Consider the following 25,341-nt stretch of genomic DNA (forward strand, 5'->3'; position numbering starts at 1 on the left):
TGCTTTTTTTTTTTGAAAATATGATAATTGTACATAAGCAAGACACATCATACTAGTCGGTAATTGTCTTCGTTGATGTTGTTGTAATTAGTAGTTATTACTTATACAATCTCATATATTTATATTCGTTTATTTATATTCGTGAAACGAGTCGATCATATTTATAATTATAAATAAAATAATGTTAATGATATAAAAAAATATTTTTTTTATGAATTAGATCGAATTAGAGATTTATATCACAAACCGGTAGTTTGATACGAGTTTTTGCGTTGAAATTAATAGGTGCATGCATGAACATCGATTATATGTGTGTATGGTGACACAGCCATCATCATTCATTCGAGGTTGAGAAAAGGATAAAAAGGAAGAAGGGTGGGTGGGTGCGTGTACTGTGCCTCATGTCATCTTTTCGGATAACTATTTACTTTTAGCTTGTCGTGCTGTACACTACCAATGAATATATATATATACATACATATATTATGTATATAATATATACATAATATATATGAGTGAGTCTCATATGAGACCGTCTCACGGATCATAATCCGTGAGACGGGTCAACCCTACTCATGTTCACAATAAAAAGTAATACTCTTAGCATGAAAAGTAATACTTTTTCATGGGTGACCCAAATAAGAGATCCGTCTCAAAAATACGATCCGTGAGACTGTTTCACACAAGTTTTTATTAATATATATGTATGTATATGTGGTTGATGAGTAGTCGAGAAGAAAGAGATCACATGCATGCGTCAATTTGATGAACACCAAAGGGATGCATCTCCACACATGAGTAGCACTAAAGAAAGACCATGGACTTCTCAACACATGAATCACACAACATGATTTTATTGAGTGACATCCACCCAGCACTTTCTAAGGTTGCATTTCTCCGGAAGAATTTGGTCGGAATAAAGTTATCTCGTACGAAGAAATAATTTGAAATGATCACTACCCAACACTCTCTGAGTTAGCATTCGGACCCAAGAATTTGATTTGGATAAAGATATATGGTTTTAAGCGATATTTAATTTGAAATGGCGTTATGAGAGTATTTCAAATTCATATTTATTACCTTATGTCGTTTTTTGAAACTAATTTGTAGGAATGAATAATTAAATTTTATTTGAGTAAGGATTTGATGAACGAGACTGGAAGGAAAGGTAAAATCAGAATCAAACCACTCGAATAAGGTCCACGATCAGGTTGTTCATAACTCCAACTTGGATCTGATCACGGTTTGAACCAAGTTGAATTGAAATGTATTTCTTTATACTTGAAAAGGTTGGGAAAGCGCGTGCTAGTACAATTCATGTGATAATAAGACTAATTCAATTTTTTTTATATAAATAAAAGAGTTTAATAACTATACAATGTGAATGATTTCTACCTTTGTAACCAAATTTAGGCTGCCTAAAATACCATTTTTTTAAAATATCGTATTATTTTCCTAAGATAGTGGTAAGAAGCTGTAACAAGTTTGACTTTAAATAAAATATCACAATCATGAATCGATTTTGTGAGATGAATCTGATACAAATTATAAAAAAATATTAATTTTTATGTCAAAAATTTGTCTAGGGAAATGACATATAAAAGTAAAAGATAGTTGTGAATGCATGTATATATGTACATATTTACGAGCAAGCAATATGGCTTCATGTTCGATTTTGTGATATATATATATATATATATATATATATATATATATATATATATATATATATATATAAAACTATGAAAAAACTATTAATTTGTGTTTCAAAATTAATACTATAAATTGATTCATAAAAAATATTATTTTTATATTAAAAATATAAAAATCACCAAAAAAACTTTGGAAAAAGTTTGACGAGCGAATTGATAGATAAAAGTAAAAGATAGTTGTGAATGTATGTATATACGTACATATATACGAACATTATTTATTTATTTATTTATTTATTATTATACAGAGAGGCAGCAGCGGAGTATTTTAAAAGTTCATTTTCCCTATTCTAGCGTGGTATTCCGTTGCCGTAGATCTCTCTTTCATGTAATTCTTCTAACCCTAGGCCTGCCTTTTCTGGATTCACTCGATTTATACCAGGGAACCAATAAATTTGTGTTTTTTTTATCGGTCGGAAAATAGAGGAAGAACTCGGAAGACTGTCGAAGGAGGAGTTCGAATCTTGGGAATCTTTCTTGACGGTTTGATTTTGTATGTTTTCGTGCAGATGAGATGCGTCGTACTCGATTACTCGAACCCTGTTTTGGACATGGAATCTGTTGACTCATGAAGGTACCTACTTTTTACCTCTTTTCTTGTTCTGCCTGAATTATGCTGTTGAAATCGTGTACGGCTATTATTTGCCCCCAATGATTCAGTAATAGTCATAGTTGGAAGGTATGCTTTATCTTCAGTGCTTAATTTCCCGCAAGAATTAGGCAAAGATGTGAAGAAATGATGTACTTGTTAGTCTTTTAGATTTGGTCTTTGTACGGGCACACGGATTTCTGATTTGACCCTGACTGATATTTTACTTGTTTAAATTTTTATTGGTTATCGGGGATCGATGGGAGAGGAATCTGCTTTCTTGTGATTTTGCTGTGCCCGTGCGTGTGTGATTATTTAGCTATCGTAGACTTTTATATTTAGAAGTTCTTTTACAAGTATGATATTTCGGGTTGATAACTTTAGCTTTTTCCGTGATTTTCTTTGGGATCTAAAACCCCTTCAAGTTGGAAGTCTCAATATCTTTCATCCGTGCAGGTTCTTCTTTTTTGGTTCTAGAGTTTAAGTTCTTGTCTTGTAAAGATGGAGGACGCGGGCACCAAAATAGCCTCTCCTATAGTCATCCCTCAACCACATGCTGGAATATTTTACGACGTGCATCCAATGGCCAAGAAACGTGGTCCACCTTTTAACCCCGTTAATTTTGTTCACCAGAACCCTTCTGAGAATTGGAATCCTATGTCCTGGGATTGGGATAGTACTAGGTTCATCGCCAAACGGTTACAATCTGATGGAATCTTGGTGGGAAGTGACCCTTGTATTCAACAAGACTTGCCAAGGAGTGTGGACATACGAACTAGTGCTCAAAATGCTAAAAATCTTGACCGTACTGGAGAAGATGATGAAAATCTAATGTTGAAGCTAGGAGCTGGAGACGGAGTTGGGCCCAGTGGAAGCAGCGGTACTACGAATGTAGCGGAGCCACAGTCTGTGTCAAGACCCAATAAGAGAGTAAGAGCCGGATCACCGGGTGGTGCTAATTATCCTAGGTGTCAAGTCGATAATTGTAAGGAAGACCTGTCTACTGCCAAGGACTATCACCGACGGCACAAGGTATGTGAGGTCCATAGCAAAGCCAGTAAGGCTTTGGTGGGGAAACAGATGCAAAGGTTTTGCCAGCAATGCAGCAGGTTGGTAATTCGACCTCATAGTTGAGCTAATTTTGTAGCATTCTGCAGGTTGATAATTTTGTTACTTTCTTTGTTTTGGGCATATTGAGCCAACTTGATAATGGCTTCATTCCCTTTTATCAGGTTCCACCCCCTTTCAGAATTCGATGAGGGAAAGAGAAGCTGCAGACGCAGACTTGCTGGGCACAACAGGAGGAGGAGGAAAACTCAGCCAGATGATACCACTCAACGGCTGTTAGTTCCTGACAACCGCAACAACAATGTGAATTGTGATCTTGATATTGTCAGTTTATTGGCAGTTCTAGCTCGTGCACAAGGTAAAGAGGTCTTTCATAAGAATACTACGGCTTTAACGTCGTGCAAATGATGCAGTTAGAGCTAGGGAAGAGTTAAAAGTGTTTTTTCCTCTTGAAATCACGAGGAGTTCAAAGTAGAAAGAGTTATGTGGACTTCTAATTATTCGCTGAGAAGCCTAGGACTAGAAATCTGATTTTTTTAACTTCTCTTGCCTGTACAATTGACCTTTTGCTGAATTCTATTTCATGTAATATTAGGGAACATTGAGGACAGGAGTGGGAAATTCTCACCAGTACCCAATAAGGATCAGCTCATACAAATTCTTAGTAAAATAAATTCACTTCCCTTGCCAGCTGAAGCAGCAACGACGTTGCCTGTTGCGAAAAGTAGCAACGCAAGTGTTCATAACCTTTCATCCTCTGAAAATCAGAATCAAGTGATGGAAAATGCTTCTTCACCTTCAACCTTGGATTTGCTTGCTGTTCTTTCGGCAACTTCTGGAACTCCGTCATCTGATGCATTTGAAATTCAATCTCAGCCTAGCACCGAGGAAAGTGGTTCTGAGAAAAGTAAGTCACCATGTGTTGATCAAGCAGCACATGCCAATTTACAGAGAGGGCCTATTTTGGAAGTTCCCACCATGGGAGAAAGGAGTGGCACTAGTTACCATTACCCATTGGAAGATGTGGATTGCCATGTTCAAGAGACTCCAAGTTTACCATTACAGCTATTTACCTTCTCACCAGAATATGATAGTGGAAGGAAACTACTATCTGGTGGGAAAAACTGCTTTTCTTCTGGCAGTAGTAATCCTTCAGAAGGAAGGTCGCCGATGTCGTCACCACCTATTGTACATGATTTGTTTCCAGTGCATACTTCTAAAGAAACAATAAAGCATGATAGTTTGCCTAGCAGAGGACATATGAAAGCATCCATGAGCAATGATTGCAATACATCTCTTCAGCTGTTTGGATGCTCGGTTAGGACTAATGAAAACAGTTCAATTCCAAGTTCTCCATACCATGCAGGATATTCATCTTCTTCTGGATCCGATCGTTCACCATCCAGATTGGTATCTGGTGTCCAGGTATTTCTTCTCTCTTTCTTTTTAACAAAATGTTCAAGTATTTCTGGATATATGTTCCGTCTCCTTTTAGCAACAACTTTAGTCATATTGTTGTTGTTTTCACATTTCATGTATTCATATTTTTTATTCTTAGGTTTACACTAGTCAGTAAGATAAGAGAAAACATGATTTCTTTGTTTTTTTTTTAACCAGGATCGAACTGGTCGAATAGTTTTCAAATTGTTTGACAAGGATCCAAGTCATTTGCCTGGCTCATTGCGATCTCAGGTTAGACTTTAAAGCTTAAGATTTGATATTTCTCAATTCATATTTGGTTTTGACGGTATACATTGCCTCTATCTTCAGATCTTCAATTGGCTGTCCACCAGCCCCTCAGAAATGGAAAGCTACATCAGGCCTGGTTGCATTGTTCTCTCGATCTATTTGTGCATGCCATCTTTTGATTGGGAACAAGTGAGTGTGTTTCCATGAAAATTCATTTTTCAATATTTGCCTTTGATTCACCATCTTTATCGACCCTGGTCTGTTTGCAGTTTGAAATAAACCTTCTTCAGCATGTGAAATCTCTAGTCAGAGGTGTTGATGTCGACTTTTGGGGAAATGGGAGATTTTTGATCCATACTGATAGACAGATGGCATCTCATAAAGACGGTAATGTTCTTTTTTGTTGGGCTATTGTGAGCCAGTTAATGAAGGATTTGTTCTCTTGTCATCATCATTTTGTTTTTGTTTTTGGAGTTTATATAGATTATTTGCCTAGCTACATGTTTCAAGTACTCATGTTCCGTTTGTGCAAATAAACTTCAGGAAGTATACGACTCTGCAAATCTTGGAGAGGCTGGAGTACACCAGAATTAATCTGGGTCTCACCTGTGGCAGTCGTTGGAGGACAAGAGACCTCTCTCCTTTTTAGAGGAAGAAGGTTGACCGCTCCAGGCACAAAGTATGTGATTTTGCTGAGTTGGATGATTTACGTCATGCCTTGGGTATCTTTTCACCAAAAACTTTCTAATCATGGTGTAGGATATACTGCACACATCCAGCTGGATACAATGCAAGTTTGCTTCCAGCATTATCACACCAAGACTCAGCTACTGATGAACTTATTTTGGGTAGCTTAAAAGTTAATCTAGCAACACCGAATACACTTAGCCGCTGTTTCATTGAGGTACAAAATAGAATATTATCAATTTTGAAATAATTGTCAGAGTTCTGTATCATAATAGTTTCTTAATTACAGGTTGAGAATAATATCAGAGGTACTAGTTTTCCGGTGATTATAGCAGATGACACCATTTGCCAAGAATTGAGACTTCTTGAACCTGAGATTGTTGGAAGTGCTGAAGTGCATGACAATGTCAATCACATTCGAAATAGAGATAGACCCATGTCCAGGGAAGAAGCCCTGCATTTCTTGAATGAACTTGGTTGGCTCTTCCAAAGAAAGCATAACTCTACTTTGCAGATGAGCCCAGAGTATAAGCTTTCTCGGTTGCAATTCCTTCTTATATTCTCTGTTGAGTGCGATTTTTGTGCTTTGGTCGAAACCCTCCTGGGAATTCTGGTAGAATTTAACCTGGGTAGAGAGAATATAGTGAGAGGATCTCTAGAGATGCTAGCAGAATCTCACCTCTTGAACAAGGCTGTCGAAAGGAGGTGCCGCCGCATGGTTGATCTGCTAATTCATTACTCTGTTTTTGATTCTACCGATAGTTCCGAAATGTTTGTTTTTGTACCCAATATGGCGGGACCTGGTGGTGTCACGCCTTTACATTTGGCTGCTTGCACATCGTCAGCCGATGACATCGTTGATGCTCTTACAAGTGATCCGAAAGAGGTATTTCAGTTTTATTCAACCACTTATACGATTCATGTGCTTTTATCTTTACGAAAAATGCCTTGATTGTTCACCATTTTAATATTTCTCCTCCTGCTTTAATTGTTTGGTCATGGATAGAATTATGTAATTCAGTGACTTAACATTTTGATGAAGTGTGCCGACCTTTCTCCATGGTTTCTTTGTGTAGATTGGATTGCATTGCTGGAATTCGCTTCTTGACTCAAATGGACTTTCTCCTTATGCACATGCCTTGATGCGGAATAATAACTCCTACAATTCTCTTGTTGCGCGGAAATATGCAGAAAGAAAAATGGGTCAAGTGTCGATATCAATTGATAACGAAATTATTCCATTCCATTTGGAGGTAAATAAGGACAAGACGATTGTGTCGAACCTCAATCAGGGTGAAAGATCTTGTTCCAGATGTGCACTTGTTGCTGGATACGGTAAAAGGATTCCAAAATCACAAGGGTTGCTCCACCCTCCTTTTATCCATTCATTGCTTGTTGTTGCTGCCGTATGCGTTTGTGTCTGTGTGTTCCTGAGAGTTCTCCCGTATCTCAGTTCTGTTGCCCCATTTGCCTGGGAGAACTTGGACTATGGTGCAATATAGTTTTATTTTTGCTCGAGCAAATTTTAGTAACAAATCAAAGGCTCCAGTGTTATTATGGGAGAAGAGAACAATATCTTTCACGCAATTAGTCACGCAGGAAACTGTAACTTGGAGTTTCAAGTCTGATTGATCTTTATGTAGAGTAGCTTGAATCTCAGAGGGGGGATGGTTGGACCTCGATCTCGTAACAATAACTTATTTAAGATAAATACACGAGCTTAATGCATCAAAAGCTGAAGATTTAGTTTCCGGGGCCGAAACAACCTCGAAGCTTGTGTTCATGCAGGTAAGTGACTCTAGTATACCCCTGTATCAACTCAACACTAAGAAACTACAAAGTGTATTTGTGTCTGTAAAAAGAAGTATCAGGCTTTGAAATTACATTATTAGGTTGTTTAAGTGATATATATACTTGTATGTCTTGGTTTTTTTTCTTCCTTTGCCTCATTTAATTAATTGGTGAGGCGTTATATATTTTGGGAAAATATGGTGAACTATTATCAGTTGTTTTTGGCCTGTTTGAGTGATCAATAAATCTATTATTTCCACAAAGCCACGTGTTCGCACGTGAAAGTATGATTGATTGATGAATGAGACAATTATTGAGTTTGAAAATATAGGAGTATTATGTAATCTGTCGGAAGAGTGTCTGAAAGTTTGTTTTACTCAAGGGACTGCATTATGACATAAACCTAAAAGACAAATTCACACCAAGGACTTGATGAAATGACATCTCAAGAATGCACAAGTATGCCAGTGATCATGTCCGAGACGCTCATGTATCAAAAGTTTGCATCCTTTTGAGAATTATTGAACCTTGCTCTTATGTGGAAATACAACTTGAATGGAATGAAGTAGCTCTATAACTTCTTGATGTGTGGCACCTAGAGATGAGGCGAAATAGTTCACGCAACATCTATGCGAAGAGCTTTACTTTATGTACACACACACACACTTTGCATCATATAAATTAAACTCACCAAGTAATTATTTGAAAATCCAAAAAACACAGTTCAAAACATAAAATCGTAAATTATCAAACCAAACTAAAAAAAAATATATTTTAAAATTTAAAGCATAAACTTTTAAATATCTCAAAACCACTCAAAAACATAAAGTATAAAAATCTTTAAAGTAAGCTTGATGCGGAAACCTAGCAAAGGTCTTCGGGTTATGTGTATCATCAGTCCAGCTAGTCAACTATCAAGACCTATATTATCAACAAAATCATGTTCACATACATCGATCACACATATTGATTCTATTGACTCAGCAAACCTCAATCATTATAACCAATAATACATATATGTTCATAAGCAACAGTGAAAGATATTTTTAACAAAATAAATTTTCATGAACATGCACAACTTTAAATCTTTTTTTTTCTTTCATAATATAAATATACGTTTTCGTTTTTTTTTATTGAATTCAGATCGTTAATTGTGACTTTCGTATTAGTTGTAGTTCGACGATCCATCTACATATAACCATGATCTCAGGCGGCGGGGGCATCATCGATATTCTCACCGTCAACCGAGCATTGGCTTTACATATCATCGTATCCGTCACAACCAAGTCACATCCTTCGACCTTTTATTATTTCATCACTTATAAAAATTCACGTATATATATCATTTTTCTTTTAAACAAAGCATACAACATGTTTTTTAGCATTATCGTTTTTCATCATAAAGTCCATAACTTTCAAAATAAACATGTTTACATTCATTATACGATTCAAGGTATTGACATGACGTCTAAGATTTTTCAGGTGTAAAATGAGCGTTTTACCCCTGAAACCCTAACTTTCCCAATTTATCCTTAGACCTTAAAACGACGATCCAAGTTCATCCAAACTTAACATAACATCTTAAAATGCACCCATAAATATTTCGTAGATATAAATTTACGCTCTTCGACTAATTTCCCAATTCGTTTTACAACTTAAACGTACGTCTCGGTTTTAACCTGAATCGACTTGAAACTTAACCAAAATTTACCAAACTTGAACCATACATTATTAACACCTAACCATACCCTATACAACCTAAATCAAACATTTAGAACCCTTGACAAGCCTAGAACCTTGCTGGAAATTATGCACTTATTTTTTGAAACCCTAGCTTGATCAAACCTTATGCCCCTTCGTTCCTAGCACTTGGCCGACCCAACCAGCCCCTATGCAACCTTCCTGTGACCATGACCGAGTCCCTTAGAGCTACTTAGACCAGCCCTAGCGAGCCATGCACGAGGACTTGCATGGTTCTCCATATGAACTCACGGCCACAGCTAGGTTGTGTCCTAGCCATGCGTTTACTACTCCCAGCCCCTCCAACGTTGCGTGGACCAACATGGCTCGATGCTAGGACCCTCATGAGCCATGTCCCTTGCCTGGAAAGTACCCCGAACGGCCCTTTCTTATTTTCCAACAAAAATGCAAGCCCTAGGCCTAGCCCTATGAGCCCCCAAATCGAACAGCCCTCCTTCCTGAACCATATCAGGCCTACCTCCTCCCACCTAGGACCACAAGACCACCCTCTTAGGACTCCTTGATGTGCCCCAACAGCAGCCCATGGCCTGCTCCTTCCTAACCCTCAAATGGAAGCCCTAGCCTCCTTACAACCAAGTTTTCGTTCAGCCCTAGCCTTGCTTCAACAAGCCTTGAACCGTGACCCTTAAAACTCTTGAACACACTGAAATTTGTCTCTTACCATGACACTACCATGGCTGCCCTTTGTGCATTATAAAAATGAAGATTTGTACAAGAAAACCAATGATTCTCTAGGTATATGCCATAAAAACGAAATTAATTGAAAGATCATCATTTTTTTCCATGCATAAATGTATTAACACACATAATATGGTATGGACGATGAGTGAAGGAAGATTAAGACGTTCTACGAAAACGATTTGCGATGTGAAGAACGTTGGTGGCACGGGATGAGAATCGCTGTGTTTTGCCTAAAAATTCACGTGAGAGCCCTTTCAATTTGGTGTGTATGTGTGTGTGTGCTGATGGAAAAAGAGTCCTAGTGTTTCTAGGTGAAGGGTGCGTGAGTTGTGTGTGTCTTGTTTAGGGTTTCCAACTTAATTTTTAGTATAAAATACCATGTTAGAAACAAAATGATACTTTTTTATTGTGAATATCGACAGAGTTGACCGTCTCACAGATAAAGAATCGTAAGACCGTCTCACAATTGACCTACTCTTGACTTATTATATCTAACGATTATAATTGTGCTCGATTTTTTAAAAATAATATTTCAAATTAGATTAATAATTAAATATTTTTCAAAAATTTATAATCTATACTTATATTTTTTTACTAAGACTGAGCTGAGAGTTCTGATATGTTGCGTAAAGATTGTGGTTCGGATTATCATTATGACATCAACCATAATTTTATCCCTTTTTTTTTTGTTTATTTGACGTTTTTATATTTCTTAAAGCACGCTTTCCAATTATTATAAGAAGGGATTTTTATTGTAATATTTTTGATTAATTATATTTATATTAAAAGAATTTAATCGTCTTGATTAGTTTGGTTGTCAAACAGAAACAGACACGTAATTTAGTTTTGTCGTGATTGAATAGATATTGATCCAATATATTACACAAAACATCATAGATACATTTAAGGCAAAAATTTATTGAGACGGTTTCACGGATCGTATTTTGTGATACGGATCTCTTATTTAGATCATCCATAAAAAAATATTACTTTTTATGCTAAGAGTATTACTTTTTACTGTGAATATCGATAGAGTTGACCCGTCTCACAGATAAAGATTCATGAGACCGTCTCATAAGAGACATATTCTAGATTTAAATCATATGCAAACTTATATTTTAGATGATAAATTTTAAAAATATTTTTGAATTCAATTATATGTGCTTGAGTCTTTTTTCTTTTCTTTTGTTTCATTTATTTTTTTAATTTATATTCATTATTTTTTATAATTATATATTTTATCTTCATTTAAATATAAATAAATTATAAAAAAAATATCATAACATGGTCGATATATTAATATATAATAATATATTGTATGTATATATGACGGTGTGTGTGGAACCAAAGAGAGAAAGCACCGTTGGTTTTCCTATTCTTCCACAATCATCGAGAGAGAGAGGAAACCAACAAAAAGGTATGGGTCAAAGGCTTTAGAAGAATTGGCGAAAGGTGTCAATTACTGAGAGACTACTGTCGGCAATGAGGAAAGACGGAACACCGCCTTCCGCCACGTCTTATCCCATCGGAAAACTCTTCCTGTGCTTCGAGACCAAGCCCCTTCTCGCCACATTCCTAGCTCTCACACTTGTCTTGCTCCTTCTCAACCTTCAGCCTTACTACGAGAATCTACTCTCCCCGCCTGCTCGATGCTCCGTTACTCAGCCTTCGATGCCTATCAGGTCCACTGCTGCTGTTCCTCTGGGGAACAAGAAGCTGATGAGCGCCCCCGCAGATCCCAACAAGCGTACGTTCCAAGCCTATGGAAACGCGGCGGCTCTCTTTGTTCAGATGGGTGCATACCGCGGCGGATCCCGCACATTTTCGGTGGTGGGTCTGGCTTCGAAACCTATCCATGTCTACGGTCGGCCGTGGTACAAGTGTGAGTGGATCCCTGACAATGGAAACGCTTCCGTCAGGGCCAAGGCTTTCAAGATTCTCCCCGACTGGGGATACGGCCGCGTCTACACCGTCGTTGTAGTGAACTGCACCTTCGAGTCCAACCCCAACGCCGACAACACAGGAGGGAAGCTGATGCTCTATGCTTACTACACCAGCTCTCCCCGTAGATACGAGAAGTTCACGGCCTTGGAAGAAGCTCCGGGAGCTTACGACGAGTCCAAGTACCAACCGCCATACAAGTACGAATACCTTTACTGCGGTTCATCCTTGTACGGGAACCTGAGCGCGCCCAGAGTCAGGGAGTGGATGGCTTATCACGCTTGGCTCTTCGGGGCCAGCTCGCACTTCGTGTTCCACGACGCCGGCGGAGTGTCGGCGGAGGTCAGGGAGGTACTGGAGCCATGGATCCGAGCTGGATGGGTGACGCTGCAGGATATCAGGGCACAAGCCGAGTACGATGGGTACTATTACAACCAGTTCTTGGTGGTGAACGATTGCCTCCACCGGTACCGATACGCCGCCAATTGGACATTCTATTTCGACGTCGATGAGTATATTTATCTTCCCAACGGCAACACATTGGAATCTGTGATGCAAGAATTATCAAACACCACCCAGTTCACCATCGAGCAAAACGCCATGTCCAATGTCCTCTGCTTGAATGATTCCTCCACTCAAGCAGATTACTCCAGGTACGGTGCCCAACTGCGCAAATTGGAATCCACTCATTTTAGTTTTATAATATAATTCCCATACTTAAATCTTTCTGGTTTCAAATCTTTTCCTTAGTTTCTCCAACATTTCCACAAAAATTATGTTTGTAATATACATTTATCGATCCACGGTGAAGCTAGGACTGAGATGGGGATATGGGACATGATTATTTTACCTATTTTGGCAATAATTTTTTCGAAAAATGCTGCTTTTATTGATGGTAACTGGAATTGGAGCTACCGTGCGTATGAATTTACTGGCATTTGAGACTGGTCCCTTTTTGTCGTGTCAATGCTTTGGCAGCAGCATTTACCTTTTCTTTGGTAGCCGTTGGTTCTTATTATATTCATTTGTTATGCTGTCATTCTTACCATGTGGCTGAATAAAGCTAATCATCGTAATTATTTTAATTTAATTTGTTGTTAGTTTCGAAAAAGGTCATCTAATGGATCAAATTATTTTTTCCTCACTATTATTTGGGACTAAATCAAATGCCACAGTATTCTTCTGCGATATTTTATTTGTGTTGGTCATTGTTATGATAAGGCAATGGGGTTTTGAGAAGCTGGTGTTCAGAGACTCCCGGACCAGAATGAGACGTGATCGCAAGTACGCGGTACAAGCCAAGAACGCTTTCGCGACGGGTGTGCACATGTCCGCGAACGTGGTCGGCGCGACACGGCACAACGTGGAGGCCAAAATAAGATACTATCACTACCACAACTCGATCACCGTGCATGAGGAACTATGCCGGAATATCCTCCCCATCACAGCCCAGAGCACGACGACTTGGGTCGAGAAGATCCCGTATGTATATGATGATAATATGAGATCGTTGGTCCCTGTAGTCAAAGAATTCGAGAGAAACACCATTGGAGGAGGTCTTGCTTCTTCCCAATCACTCCCACATTCCCATTCTTGAAATTTGTTCATGGCTTTATGTGATTACTTCATGTATAAAAAAAGGTATGGTGCGATATATTTTTTTAGAACCTTAGAATTCTCATTTTATACAATCACATTGTTTTGACCAAATATAATCATACCTTCTGCCTTTTTTCGAGCATTACTCTAATGGTAACCGGCGTCGTTTCTAGTTTATAGCATCATTTCGGTGCCATGTAGGGGTGTTCAAACTTCGGATAAAACCGAAAAAACCGAACATCGAACCGAACCGAACCGAAAGCGGATATAAATGTTAAGACCGAAGTTTATTTGGTTCGGTTTTAGATTATATATGTCAAAACCGAAAAAACCGAAATTTCATAAAATTAATAATTTTTTTATATTTTTATTTATATTATATATTTTGATATGATATTTAGCGAATGAAAAATCATTTTGAACAATTTTTAGTTGATTGTTGATTGTTTAATTAATTTAGACTTTCTATTTAAATATTTTACTAAGAAAACATATAGAAAGTTAACCTATTATATTTTATAATATATTTATATTATTAATTTAAATAATTATATCAAAACTGAAATAACCGACCGAAATAACCGAATCGTTTTGGTAGAAAATCGAACCGAACCGAAGAAAAATGGTTCGGATTCGGATGATATATTTCTAAAACCGAAATAAAAATCGAAAACTGAACTGAACCGACTGAGGAAGAAAAATGGTTCGGATTCGGATGATATATTTCTAAAACCGAAATAAAAATCGAAAACTGAACTGAACCGACTGAGGAACACCTCTGTGCCACGTGTCTGATTCATGCTATTTAAATAAAATATATATAAAATTGAATATTGAGAGCCGAATGGGAATGATGGAGACTAATGCCGTGATACGTTTGGGCATTGTGATCAGTTAATATGATTTATGAGAAATAATTAATTTGGTGGGAGAGCGATACGCGTGCATGAATTGGATAACTGGTGCCGGTTGTCCGAATGGCTGTCAACCACAGAGGTTGGTGAGCTACACTCTTCGTATATCACAATAATGTCGACGTGAAATTAGGTTAGTATAAAAGGATAGAAAAAATAAAGGTCGAATTAATTTTTTTTAGAATTAAAATAAAATTGTAAATCTGGTTTTCTTGTAGTTAGCTTAGTGTAAATAATTAGCTCAGTTAAGAAAAGTAAAATTTAAAACAAAAATGAACATATAAAATTTTAAGGTAGTTCGATCCACCTTTCTTCGTTGACATGCGAATTGTTCTCGCTCGAGAACGTTATCTTCCTCTCTCGAGGAATGAATCACGACGTTTTGAATGTGTGTGCTACTAATAAATGAAACTCTCAAAATCAAAATAATACAAGTGATGTTGTCAGAACATCGTTGTAACAATCGCGACATAAAATAATCAGTATGGTTGTTTCTCCATCATAATCTCGCACTCTAGTTTATACTTTATCATAATTATATAGACATTGTTTATGCTTGTATACGCACAAAATCTTATCATAAATATTCAACGATGAAAGCTTGGCGCACATGACCATTCTTGACAATCTTATATCATATCGGTGTAAACTCGATAAATCTCTAAACTAATACAATAGCCTAACACCGCCACCTACTTTGCCATGGGAACTATATTGGTGGGACTTATATTGATAGAATCTTGGATAGACTTTTCTTATCGAGATCATTAAATTTGGAACAATATTTTAATTGATTATTTATTATACAAGCATTTCATATTAGTTTTGAACAATTTAATAATCAGATAAAAATTCTCAAGAAACCATGTTTACGAACACAATAACTAACCCATGTATTATGTTATATGTATTAACAATAACAGAAGGACGATAATATTCAATGGCTGGGCAGCATGTCCTTTATATTAAGTGTATATTATAATTTTTCTTTATAAATTTTCAAATTAAAACACAGATTTTAATTTTTTAAACATAAAATTTGGCAAAAACTTTTATGAAACGGTCTCACGTGTCGTATTTTATAAGACAGATATCTAATTTGGGTCATCAATGAAAAAGTATTTTTTATGCTAAGGGTGTGTTTGGTTGAGTGGATTAGATAAAGATAGATTAATAGTCAAATATTTATCGTTAAAATTTTAAGATGTTTTAATAATCATTTTGACCCGATTTAAGATTCAATTTTATTAATCAAATAGTTATCTATAAAATTGGATCTTAAACCGGGTCAAAATGATTATTAAAACAACTTAAAATTTTAACGATAAATATTTGATTATTAATTCATCCTTATTTAATCCACTCAACCAAACACACCCTAAGAGTATTACTTTTTATTGTGAATATCAATAGGGGTGGTCTGTCTCATAAGTTAAGATCTGTGAGACGGTTTCACATAAGACCCACTCTAAAATTTACCCGATGAAGAGTTTTTGTGATATGAGTATATCTCGAATAAGTAGTTTGGCTCATATTCTACCCGCGGTGAGTGGTGATTTGAAATTCATCGTCTGATATTCATAAATCTAAACACAACTTAAAACAAATGATCGTTATTAAGAATCGAATAATCCGTCTTTATTCAAATTACATCGGGAAGTAATTCTCTAAATAAAGCTCGGTAATTTAATAATTATTACCACCACATCCAATTAATAATTAGTGAAAATGGGCATGTGCTTTCATCATTGATGCCACAAGCATCATTCCAACTTTATTTCATTTTTTACTTTCTTTTATTTAATCTTTCTATATTTTAAAAGTGTCGGAAGATGCTTTGATTGATGAAGCTATTATCTATGCCAACAACGTATTTTCTTTTTAATTGCTTAAGATTTGTTCGTGCCAAAATCATACTCTGGCTGCGATAATCACGGGCAAAAAAGTTGTTCTTGAGCTAGTGTCATACATTTTTTAACATGGACGCAACTCGAAAAGGTAAAAACTTGTGTGAGACGGTCTCACAGGTCGTATTTGTACGACAGATCTCTTATTTGGATCATCCATGAAAAAGTATTAGTTTTTATGCTAAGAGTATTACTTTTTATTGTGAATATGGGTAGGGCAGACCCGTCTCACAGATTAAGATCCGTGAGACGGTCTCACATGAGACTCACTCACTCGAAAAATATCAAACCAAGCATCGATAGTTGTCGATCTGACACTAATATCTAAGCTTTAGATGACGTTTTGAGTTCGAAACTCAATCAACTCAACCCGGAAAATATTTTAGGAAATAATTGTAATAAAAACTACAATAATCATAAAAGCTTTATCGAGGGGAACTATGTTATCCTGCAGGCCGAAGAGTCATAAATGTTGGGAGATTATTCAGTGACGAGGCCAGATTTGGATACTGGGAGATGATTGTATAACTCCAAATCATATAAAATTTTCTTTACTTTAAACCGATGAAGGTTATATTTTATCATTTTCGTGAGCGAACAAGCTTTTTTTGGTTAATAAATCAAGAATTTCATTTCAGTGATATAACTACGAGCATAAAAAAGAATCCGTAAATTTCATTAAGATATATTCTTATTTATGTAAAAAAAATCTACCAATTTTTCGTGATTTTTCGTTCAGCGTCGAACTAGCTTCGCCGAGTCGCGTCCACCACGGCCATCTATTGAAATTTATGGACGATTTGGTTTTACTTGTGGAACGTGGGAGGTTTTAATGTCATTTTTGGAAAATAGTCAATTTAATTATTTAAGTTGTTATATTTTTCTTATCATCTAAATTGTTAAAGTTGTGTTTTAGTCAAATAACTTCGCGTTTTATTGATTTTTAGTCTTATTCCTACAGAATGGTGACAAAGAGCGAGACACATAAACAATTTTTTTTATTGTAAATATAGATATAACTGACTCGTCTTATGAATGAATAAAGATCAATAAATATATCTCACAAAAAACCTACTCTTACGGTTACATGGCAGGCAAAATCTTGTGCGAACGGTCTCACGGGTCGTATTTTGTGATACGAGTCTCTTATTTGAGTCATTTATGAAAATGCATTACTTTTTTATGCTAAGAGTATTATTTTTTATTGTGAATATCGGTATGGTTGACTCATCTAACAGATAAAGATTCGTGAGATCGTCTCACAAGAGATCTACTCTATATATTATATCTGGATAAGAACTCTTTATCACCTAAACACAACTGATCTCGTGGGTCCCCATGAGAAATACGGATGGTCCACATCAATTTTTGAGATTCAATAGTTATCATTTAATCACACTACATGGGCTGAAATTCAGCATACTGGGCTCGTTGGTCCATTATAGCTGGCCCAGAAATATATGACAGCATGCTTATGAATCTAGTAAATTGTATCCAATCCGTTTGATCACTTTATATGGCCCATTTATCACAGTGCAAAAATTTAAAATTGCTACAAAATTTCAAAATAAGGGACCCCAACCATTATTTTAATTAATCGTAAAAACAAAGAATTAATACTATCTATAAGAGCTGCTCTAAAATACAAAAAAATTTATTGTAGAACGCAATAAAATAACAAATATTTTTTTCTAATTAAAAAAAAAAGCTCTTCTAAAAATCATCTTCAAAATTGCCTAATTATTTTTACGTATATAGAAAAATAATATACACAAAATTAATTTACAAAAGGATTTGCATGAATGCCGAGTCTAATCGCGCTATTTTTTTGTGGTCCCAAAGTGCTATCTTATACATAATATATGTTAGTAAAAGATACACACATGACATGTGTTATTATTATTTTTAATTTGATTAAATGATATTAAACAATTAATAAGAAATTATTTTCAATATAGAAGAGTTGTCCGATTTAAAAAGGAAGTTTTGTTTACATTTTTTCCTATATAAAATATGAAGTGACTTGAATAGGTTTTTTTAGTAGGGTAAGCAGGATAATTATGTAATTAAATATTTTGGTATCATATAAGCTAATTACTCTAAGGGTCTCATACTATATATATATATATATATATATATATATATATATATATATATATATATATATATATACGTGATGCGCGTGTATACAATTTTTTTTTTATAATTATCGAAATACTAAAATGAAATTTGACAAATTATCGAGGGGCTAAAGTGTTATTTGAATTGTTGAAATAAAAAAAAAAGTATAATATTGATATCATAGAATGACAAAATCGGAAGAAAAAGTCGGTGTCTATTTTTGTCTCTATTAGGCCCAACTTTTATATATACTAGTGTATAATCTTTTTTATCATTATCGATGGACTAAATTGAAATTTGATAAATTATGGAGAGATTAAATTGATATTTGATTTTGATATGTTGTTTACTCATTGTGACATCTTCGTGCCCACCAATAACTTGATATATATACAGAAAGATAAACACAATGATGACAATATATATTAAATTGATTGTGAAAACAAATGAAACAGAATTAACACCATGTATTCATTCTTCCATCACACCTAGTTTGAAAAATGACTCTTGGTAATAAATTCTGGCCTCCAAATCTTCTGTATTATTTGGAAATCGGTCAATAAATTAAATTTGTCCAACTCATTCAAATAATGACATGATTTAATTTGTAGCCTAATCATTAATAATAATAATAATATTATTATTATACTTTCACTTTTTAAGTTATGTAGGTCAATTATTAATTTTTTTTCTTAATTTGTAGCTAAAGTAGTAAAATAAAATTTTACCCCGACTGACAATTGATGGTCGAATATCATAATCTATTAAAAAAAAACAAAAATCATGGTCTAGGAAATCGACCGACAGATTTTGCTACAGTAGTTTGGAGCATAATACGTAGACATGTATATGGAGTCAAAATTGGCATTTAATTTGTGAGAAAACTGTGGCAATTTTTTGTTCGTCTTATTTTATGTCAGACAAATTTGCTTCCCTCTAAAAAATTGCATGGTTTTTTTCCTGGAAGTTGAAATAACTTGCTATTACAATCAGATTTTTTTCTCATATGAGATTGTCTTGAATATCGATTTGTGATATGAATCTCTAATATAATTCATGAAAAATTATTACTTCTTATTGTAGTAATGGACTGGATCGACCAATCTCACAAATATACATATGCGAGATAGTCTTATAGATATAAATATGTGAGAGACCATCTCCCAGAATATCTTTTTTAAAAAAAAAAACAAAATAATATACTTTTACCTTTATATATTTTATTTTATACAAATTAAAATTATAAGATAATTATACAATAATCATAATTAGAACAATCGAGAACTCTTTTCCTAGACACCATTGATATTCTAATTATGATTATTGTATAATTCTAATTTGGATATATAATTGTTATTATCTTCAATATAATGTTATCTTAAAACTTCAAGGCAGTAAACGTGCTTGCAAATGATGCTAAGTTTAACCTAATCCAAATAAGTGCAAATGCAATATTTAGTATGAGCAAGGATGGCACATTAGATTCAAACAGCCTAAATATACACTGGACAAAAGTTTGTGTGAGACTATCTTACAAGTTATTGTTTGTGAGACAGATCTTTTATTTGGGTTATCCATGAAAGAGTATTACTTTTTATGCTAAATAGTATTATTTTTTATTGTGAATATCGGACTGGTCTTAAAAATTAATATTTTTTTTACGGACGACTCAAATAAAATATTCATTTCACGAAATTGACTCATGAGACTGTCTCAAATGAGTTTTTATGAATAAATATTAAATAATAATGAGATATTCACTCATATTACCCTAAATATAATACATGTATGAAAGTATTAGATAATTTATTATTAGGAAAATCGTTTTTTATATCAATGTTTACCTCTCTAGATTTTGTTCCTCTATATTATAAAATTCAATCAATTTTTAAAAAAATTAATTTTGAATATAATTTCAAATTACAAGATATATGAATATTTTTTACTCGGATATCAAGATAGGTATTACATTTAAATTATAACAATTTCTGATTGATACGTAATATGATAAAGGAAAAATTTGGAGAAAAATCCGGTATAAAACTTTTTTTGCACTCCTCTCCGATTATTAGATAATTTCTACAAGAACAAATTCCAATTTTATAGGCCCAAAAATTATTTCACAAAATAAGTCATCCTTTTCTGGTTCATTGATTTGGTGATGAAAAATATATGGTTTTGTCACTTTTCCGATTATCTCTCAATTAGATAGAATTTTAGTGGACAAAGCATTTATTTGTTAAGTAGAAATTAATCCAATTCGTAGTTGATGTTTATACCAATCGATAACAGAAGAAAACTTTTTATTCATTTCGATTAAGTTTCATTCCTATTCATCGGAAAGTTTTTATCAAATAAAAGAATATGATTCAGTTCCAGAGCTAATGATCGTAGTTCTTTAACAAGCAATCGAAATGATTCTGGAACATCTTCCAGATTCGGTATTGTTTCTCCAATGAACGTAGTACCAAGTATTTCTTGACACGTATAATATAATCAGATTTATAAATAAGTATCTCTCATAAAATGGGGCCAAAGACATTTGAAAAATAATTAGAAAGATAAAAAAAAAATTGAACCGCTAATGAACAAAGCCGATATGATAAATATTTTGGGAGTCAATTATATGAATTTTTTGGTGATCGATGGACTTGAATCCTCACGTTTTTCAACAAATTTTCACATTTAACTTTTGTGTTAGACATATTCATCCTCATCTTGTTCATATGAAATTCTTGGTTCAAATTCTTTGTTATGGGCTAAAATATGCTTATTATTTGTATTTGCTACTATTCTTTCTCAATGAGTATTGTAATTAGACTACTTTTATTACTCTAACGAAGGTCAATTCTTTTCTTTCTTTTTTTTTTTTTTTCAAAATAATAAAATAAAAAATTAAAATCTTATATTATTCTTATTCTTATGTAACTCTTATGTATGTGAATACAAATTTATTTGAGTGAGTCTCATGTGAGACCGTCTCACGGATCATAATCTGTGAGACGGGTCAACCCTACCCATATTCACAATAAAAAGTAATACTCTTAGCATAAAAAGTAATACTTTTTCATGGGTGACCCAAATAAGAGATCCGTCTCACGAATATGACCCGTGAGACCGTCTCACACAAGTTTTTGCCAATTTATTTTCGTTTTTCTACATAACCAATCTTCTCATTTACGATCAACATTTTGTGAAGTTCTTGTTGAAGAATCTTATTCTGTGTAAAAATAGAATATCTTGTGAACGTCTTTGTTAAGATTAACTATTTTTAAACGAATTTGTTTTTGGTGAAGTAATCTTACATGCATTATGTTAGGTATCAAATAAAATCCATCTTGGCTTCAAAAAAGACGTCTCATTTTATGAATAAATGGAAATGTAATCTTGTAATTTTTTGGCAATAACATTTTTCATATGGTTTCATCCAAAAAAGATTTATATAAACCAATTCTCCAATCATTCTCTTGAATTTTTTGGATCTCTTTCAATTGTGAATGAATCTTTCAGAATGTTGTGAGACAATTTAGTTCATATCCAGTGTGGGTGTTAGAGCATTGAGAGGATCTTTCCATAGTATGAGAGGTCGAGAAGGACGTACCTCTGGTGTGTTCCTGTTATCGTGCCCACGATAAGCGACGGGTAGCCAAGTGCAGAGCGAATAAATGCTAAAAACATCTAAGTAGTAAGCCCATCCGAAGGTGATTGCTGTCATATTCCAACTTCCACAGAGCTTCCAGTAGCACACCGACACATCGACGAGTTCTTTGCTTCTGCAATGATAGAGCGACTGAAGTTTGAGATTCAAGAGAAGATCATGGTGAGACAAGTCGTTTATCATTACGATAAATGTCAAGTGGAAGTGCAGTAATGTATACACTATATATGACTCTCAAAGAAATTCTATATGAATATTTGTAGGAACGAGGGATTCTCGATTGACCAAAAGCTATAACGGATAGTAATTGTGCAACTCAAATATTTTAAATTGTACTAAATCTCGACCTTGAGTACTATACCAATAGTAGGAATGTGAGTTTCCGCTTTACCAAAATATGCAGCTCGTGGTAATGTGCAACTCAAATATTTTGAAATGTATAGTAACTCAAGCAACACATTTCAATTGATCTACCTAGCAAAGACAATTATTACAACCCAACAAATACTTTTACTTTAAAAAGCTAATAAATAAAAATTTAACGAGCAGATTATATTTTTAATATTCAGGCTTGAGATGTATTAATGTACAGATGTGTCCATGCCATTAAGGTAAAATGCCACTATCAATGACAGATGCTGCTATATATTTTGTAGTATCCGCCACTAATAATACCAGATACTGCAAAATTACATCGTCCAAGCTGACGTTTTTTTTCATTATTATCATTATTATTTTTATAGAATTTGGACACATATCTTATTAATAAAATATGAAGACCACATGTAAAAAATGAGAATTGAAACTCAAATTCAATAATTTGAAAAATAAATCACTTTAAAGTTTAAATGATGAGTTAGTCAACCAAAATTTTTTAAATCTTTATTTGTAAAATATTAATTAATTTATCTTTAAAAAATTGGACTTATTTTTGTTTTAAAAATTATTTATTTAAAATCGTGTTGGTTTAGTTTTCGTAACAAAATGTGTGTATATCCATCCATTTTTTTTATGACGAGTAATATGATTAAGAGTAGGTCTTTTGTGAGACGGTCTCACGAATATTTATCTGTGAGACGGGTCAACCCTATCGATATTCACGATAAAAAGAAATATTCTTAGCATTCATTGATGGTGAAGTTTTGTCTTAATTTTGCAAAACTTCACAATCTAATTTATTCTCAAAATTGATTTTATTTATATTAATTTAGAAAACCCAGTGCCTTATCCATACACACAGTAAAGTTATAGTAGTATTTATTCTTAGGATTGTTTGAACTCAACCATAAATATATAAAGGAACAAATTGAAGTAATAAAAGTGAGTTATATTATATAAGACAAAAAAAAATCCAATTTTCGTTTGTTTTAACATGCCTAGTTAAATAACTATCTTATATATATATATATATATATATATATATATATATATATATATATATATATATATATATATATATATATATATATTGGCAATCACTTACACATGGAAAATATCTAAAGACACATTTAATCGTGATTGCTTGTTTTTAACTACCTAACCAGACCTACCTCACTCCACACTGTTGAGTGGATCCATTCACCTGTACCACTAATACCACACCCAGTTTTTCTTTTTCTTTTTTTTTTTTAATAATGATTGATTTAATTACATTTATCTTGAAATTCCAATTTTTGTATTGCATACATTGCAAGGTACATATATATTCCGTGTGGGACATACAAATAATTTAATCTATGTTCGATTCTAATGGAAGAATAATTGCTCAATTCCTGAGAGCGAGTATAACTTTTATGTTATTACATATAGGTAAAAATTTGGATTCCAACGTTATCATTTATTATCACATTAGATTAAAAACAATATATGTACCGTTGGTATCATATTCACTGTCACGTGTTCAGTTCCTATTAATTAGGACAAGATAATAGTTATCGGAGAAATATTGTTGAGAGCGATAATTTTTTGTTTTAAGAGTAGTAACACTAATGTTATATTTTTGAACAGGTGTATGCTTTAAAAATTTTGAACCAACCAATTATAACTATCATGAAACAACAATCACTCGATACAACATTTGACAGATTTTTTGAGGTTTTTTTTATTAGATTATAGTAATTCTGAAAAAACTTTATCAAAATATTGTGAATTCTTACAATTTACTAAATTATTATAAAAATAAAATTTTCAATTATTTTTTGTTTAACTTTGTGGGCGGGGCAACAAAACACTCCCCTACCAGTAAAACATGACAACAACTTGTATGAGACGGTCTCACGAGTCGTATTTTGTGAGACAGATCTCTTATTTGAATCATCCATAAAAAAATATTATTTTTTATGCTAAGAGTATTACTTTTTATTGTAATTATCGGTAGAGTTGACCTATCTCACAAATAAAAATTAATGAGATCGTCTAACAAAAAACCTGATAGACGAGGAGTGGAAATCAAGAGATTAAAACACATCCTCGCCTCTTGTACAGGCGGGGGACTTGTACTATATATAAATATTACACACATGTATAATTTATATATTAGACACATATATACAACAATTTAAGTATGTTTAATGTATAATATAATAATTCACTTATTTCATATAATATATAGAGTGTGTCTCATGTGAGACCGTCTCACGGATCTTAATCTGTGAGACGGGTCAACCCTACCCATTTTCACAATAACAAGTAATACTCTTAGCATAAAATGTAATACTTTTGTATGGATGACCCAAATAAGAGACCTGTCTCACAAATACGACCCGTGAGACCGTCTCACACAAGTTTTTGCCTAATATATAAATACGTGTGTGTATTTATATATATGTATTTGAAAATACAAGATTTCAATAGTAGATTAACATAAAAGAAAAAAAATCAAACACGTGTTGTTATATAGATAATTCAAATTCGAGCGGATGAAAACTATTCATTTTCAAATATGAATTTGAACTCTAATTTGTTCAAAAAAATTTAAATAAAACTCAATCATTAAATCAAAATTTAATATATTAAATTTATTTAAATTCTATATAACATGAGCATAAAATATTTAATATAAAAATTAGATGAACAACTATTGTTTTTTTCCATTAATTAAGACGACTTTATAAATTCACATTTCCAATTAAAATTTTAAAATTTCATACAAATAAATAAATAAATAAATTTTTTTTGAATGTAGTATAACGTTAAACAACAAAAAAAAATGCAAAAACTTGTG

General features: G+C 33.7%; 2 protein-coding genes across 2 annotated transcripts; both read left to right on the forward strand.

Moving 5' to 3' along the window:
* The first annotated feature begins 1,962 nt into the window (after positions 1-1,962).
* Positions 1,963-7,799, forward strand: LOC140832883 (squamosa promoter-binding-like protein 16). Its single transcript, XM_073197155.1, has 11 exons — positions 1,963-2,286; positions 2,758-3,410; positions 3,534-3,727; positions 3,965-4,794; positions 4,987-5,061; positions 5,140-5,247; positions 5,328-5,445; positions 5,602-5,737; positions 5,818-5,962; positions 6,035-6,631; positions 6,822-7,799. Exons 2-11 carry the CDS (start codon positions 2,803-2,805, stop codon positions 7,245-7,247), a joined length of 3,237 nt encoding a protein of 1,078 aa, XP_073053256.1. The 5' UTR covers positions 1,963-2,286; positions 2,758-2,802; the 3' UTR covers positions 7,248-7,799.
* Positions 7,800-11,326: 3,527 nt separating this feature from the next.
* On the forward strand, positions 11,327-13,588 carry LOC140832884 (galactan beta-1,4-galactosyltransferase GALS1-like). Its single transcript, XM_073197156.1, has 2 exons — positions 11,327-12,572; positions 13,141-13,588. Exons 1-2 carry the CDS (start codon positions 11,461-11,463, stop codon positions 13,514-13,516), a joined length of 1,488 nt encoding a protein of 495 aa, XP_073053257.1. The 5' UTR covers positions 11,327-11,460; the 3' UTR covers positions 13,517-13,588.
* The last annotated feature ends 11,753 nt before the right edge of the window (positions 13,589-25,341 follow it).

Source organism: Primulina eburnea, chromosome 5 (genome assembly GCF_022965805.1).
Source record: "Primulina eburnea isolate SZY01 chromosome 5, ASM2296580v1, whole genome shotgun sequence".
Classification (NCBI taxonomy): Eukaryota; Viridiplantae; Streptophyta; class Magnoliopsida; order Lamiales; family Gesneriaceae; genus Primulina; species Primulina eburnea.

Coding starts and splice junctions, on each gene's coding strand:
- LOC140832883 (XM_073197155.1), top strand. CDS start 2,803: ATGGAGGACGCGGGCACCAAAATAGCCTCTCCTATAGTCATCCCTCAA. Junction 4,795..4,986: donor GATTGGTATCTGGTGTCCAG/GTATTTCTTCTC, acceptor TTTTTTAACCAG/GATCGAACTGGTCGAATAGT. Junction 5,248..5,327: donor CATCTTTTGATTGGGAACAA/GTGAGTGTGTTT, acceptor GTCTGTTTGCAG/TTTGAAATAAACCTTCTTCA.
- LOC140832884 (XM_073197156.1), top strand. CDS start 11,461: ATGAGGAAAGACGGAACACCGCCTTCCGCCACGTCTTATCCCATCGGA. Junction 12,573..13,140: donor ACTCAAGCAGATTACTCCAG/GTACGGTGCCCA, acceptor TGTTATGATAAG/GCAATGGGGTTTTGAGAAGC.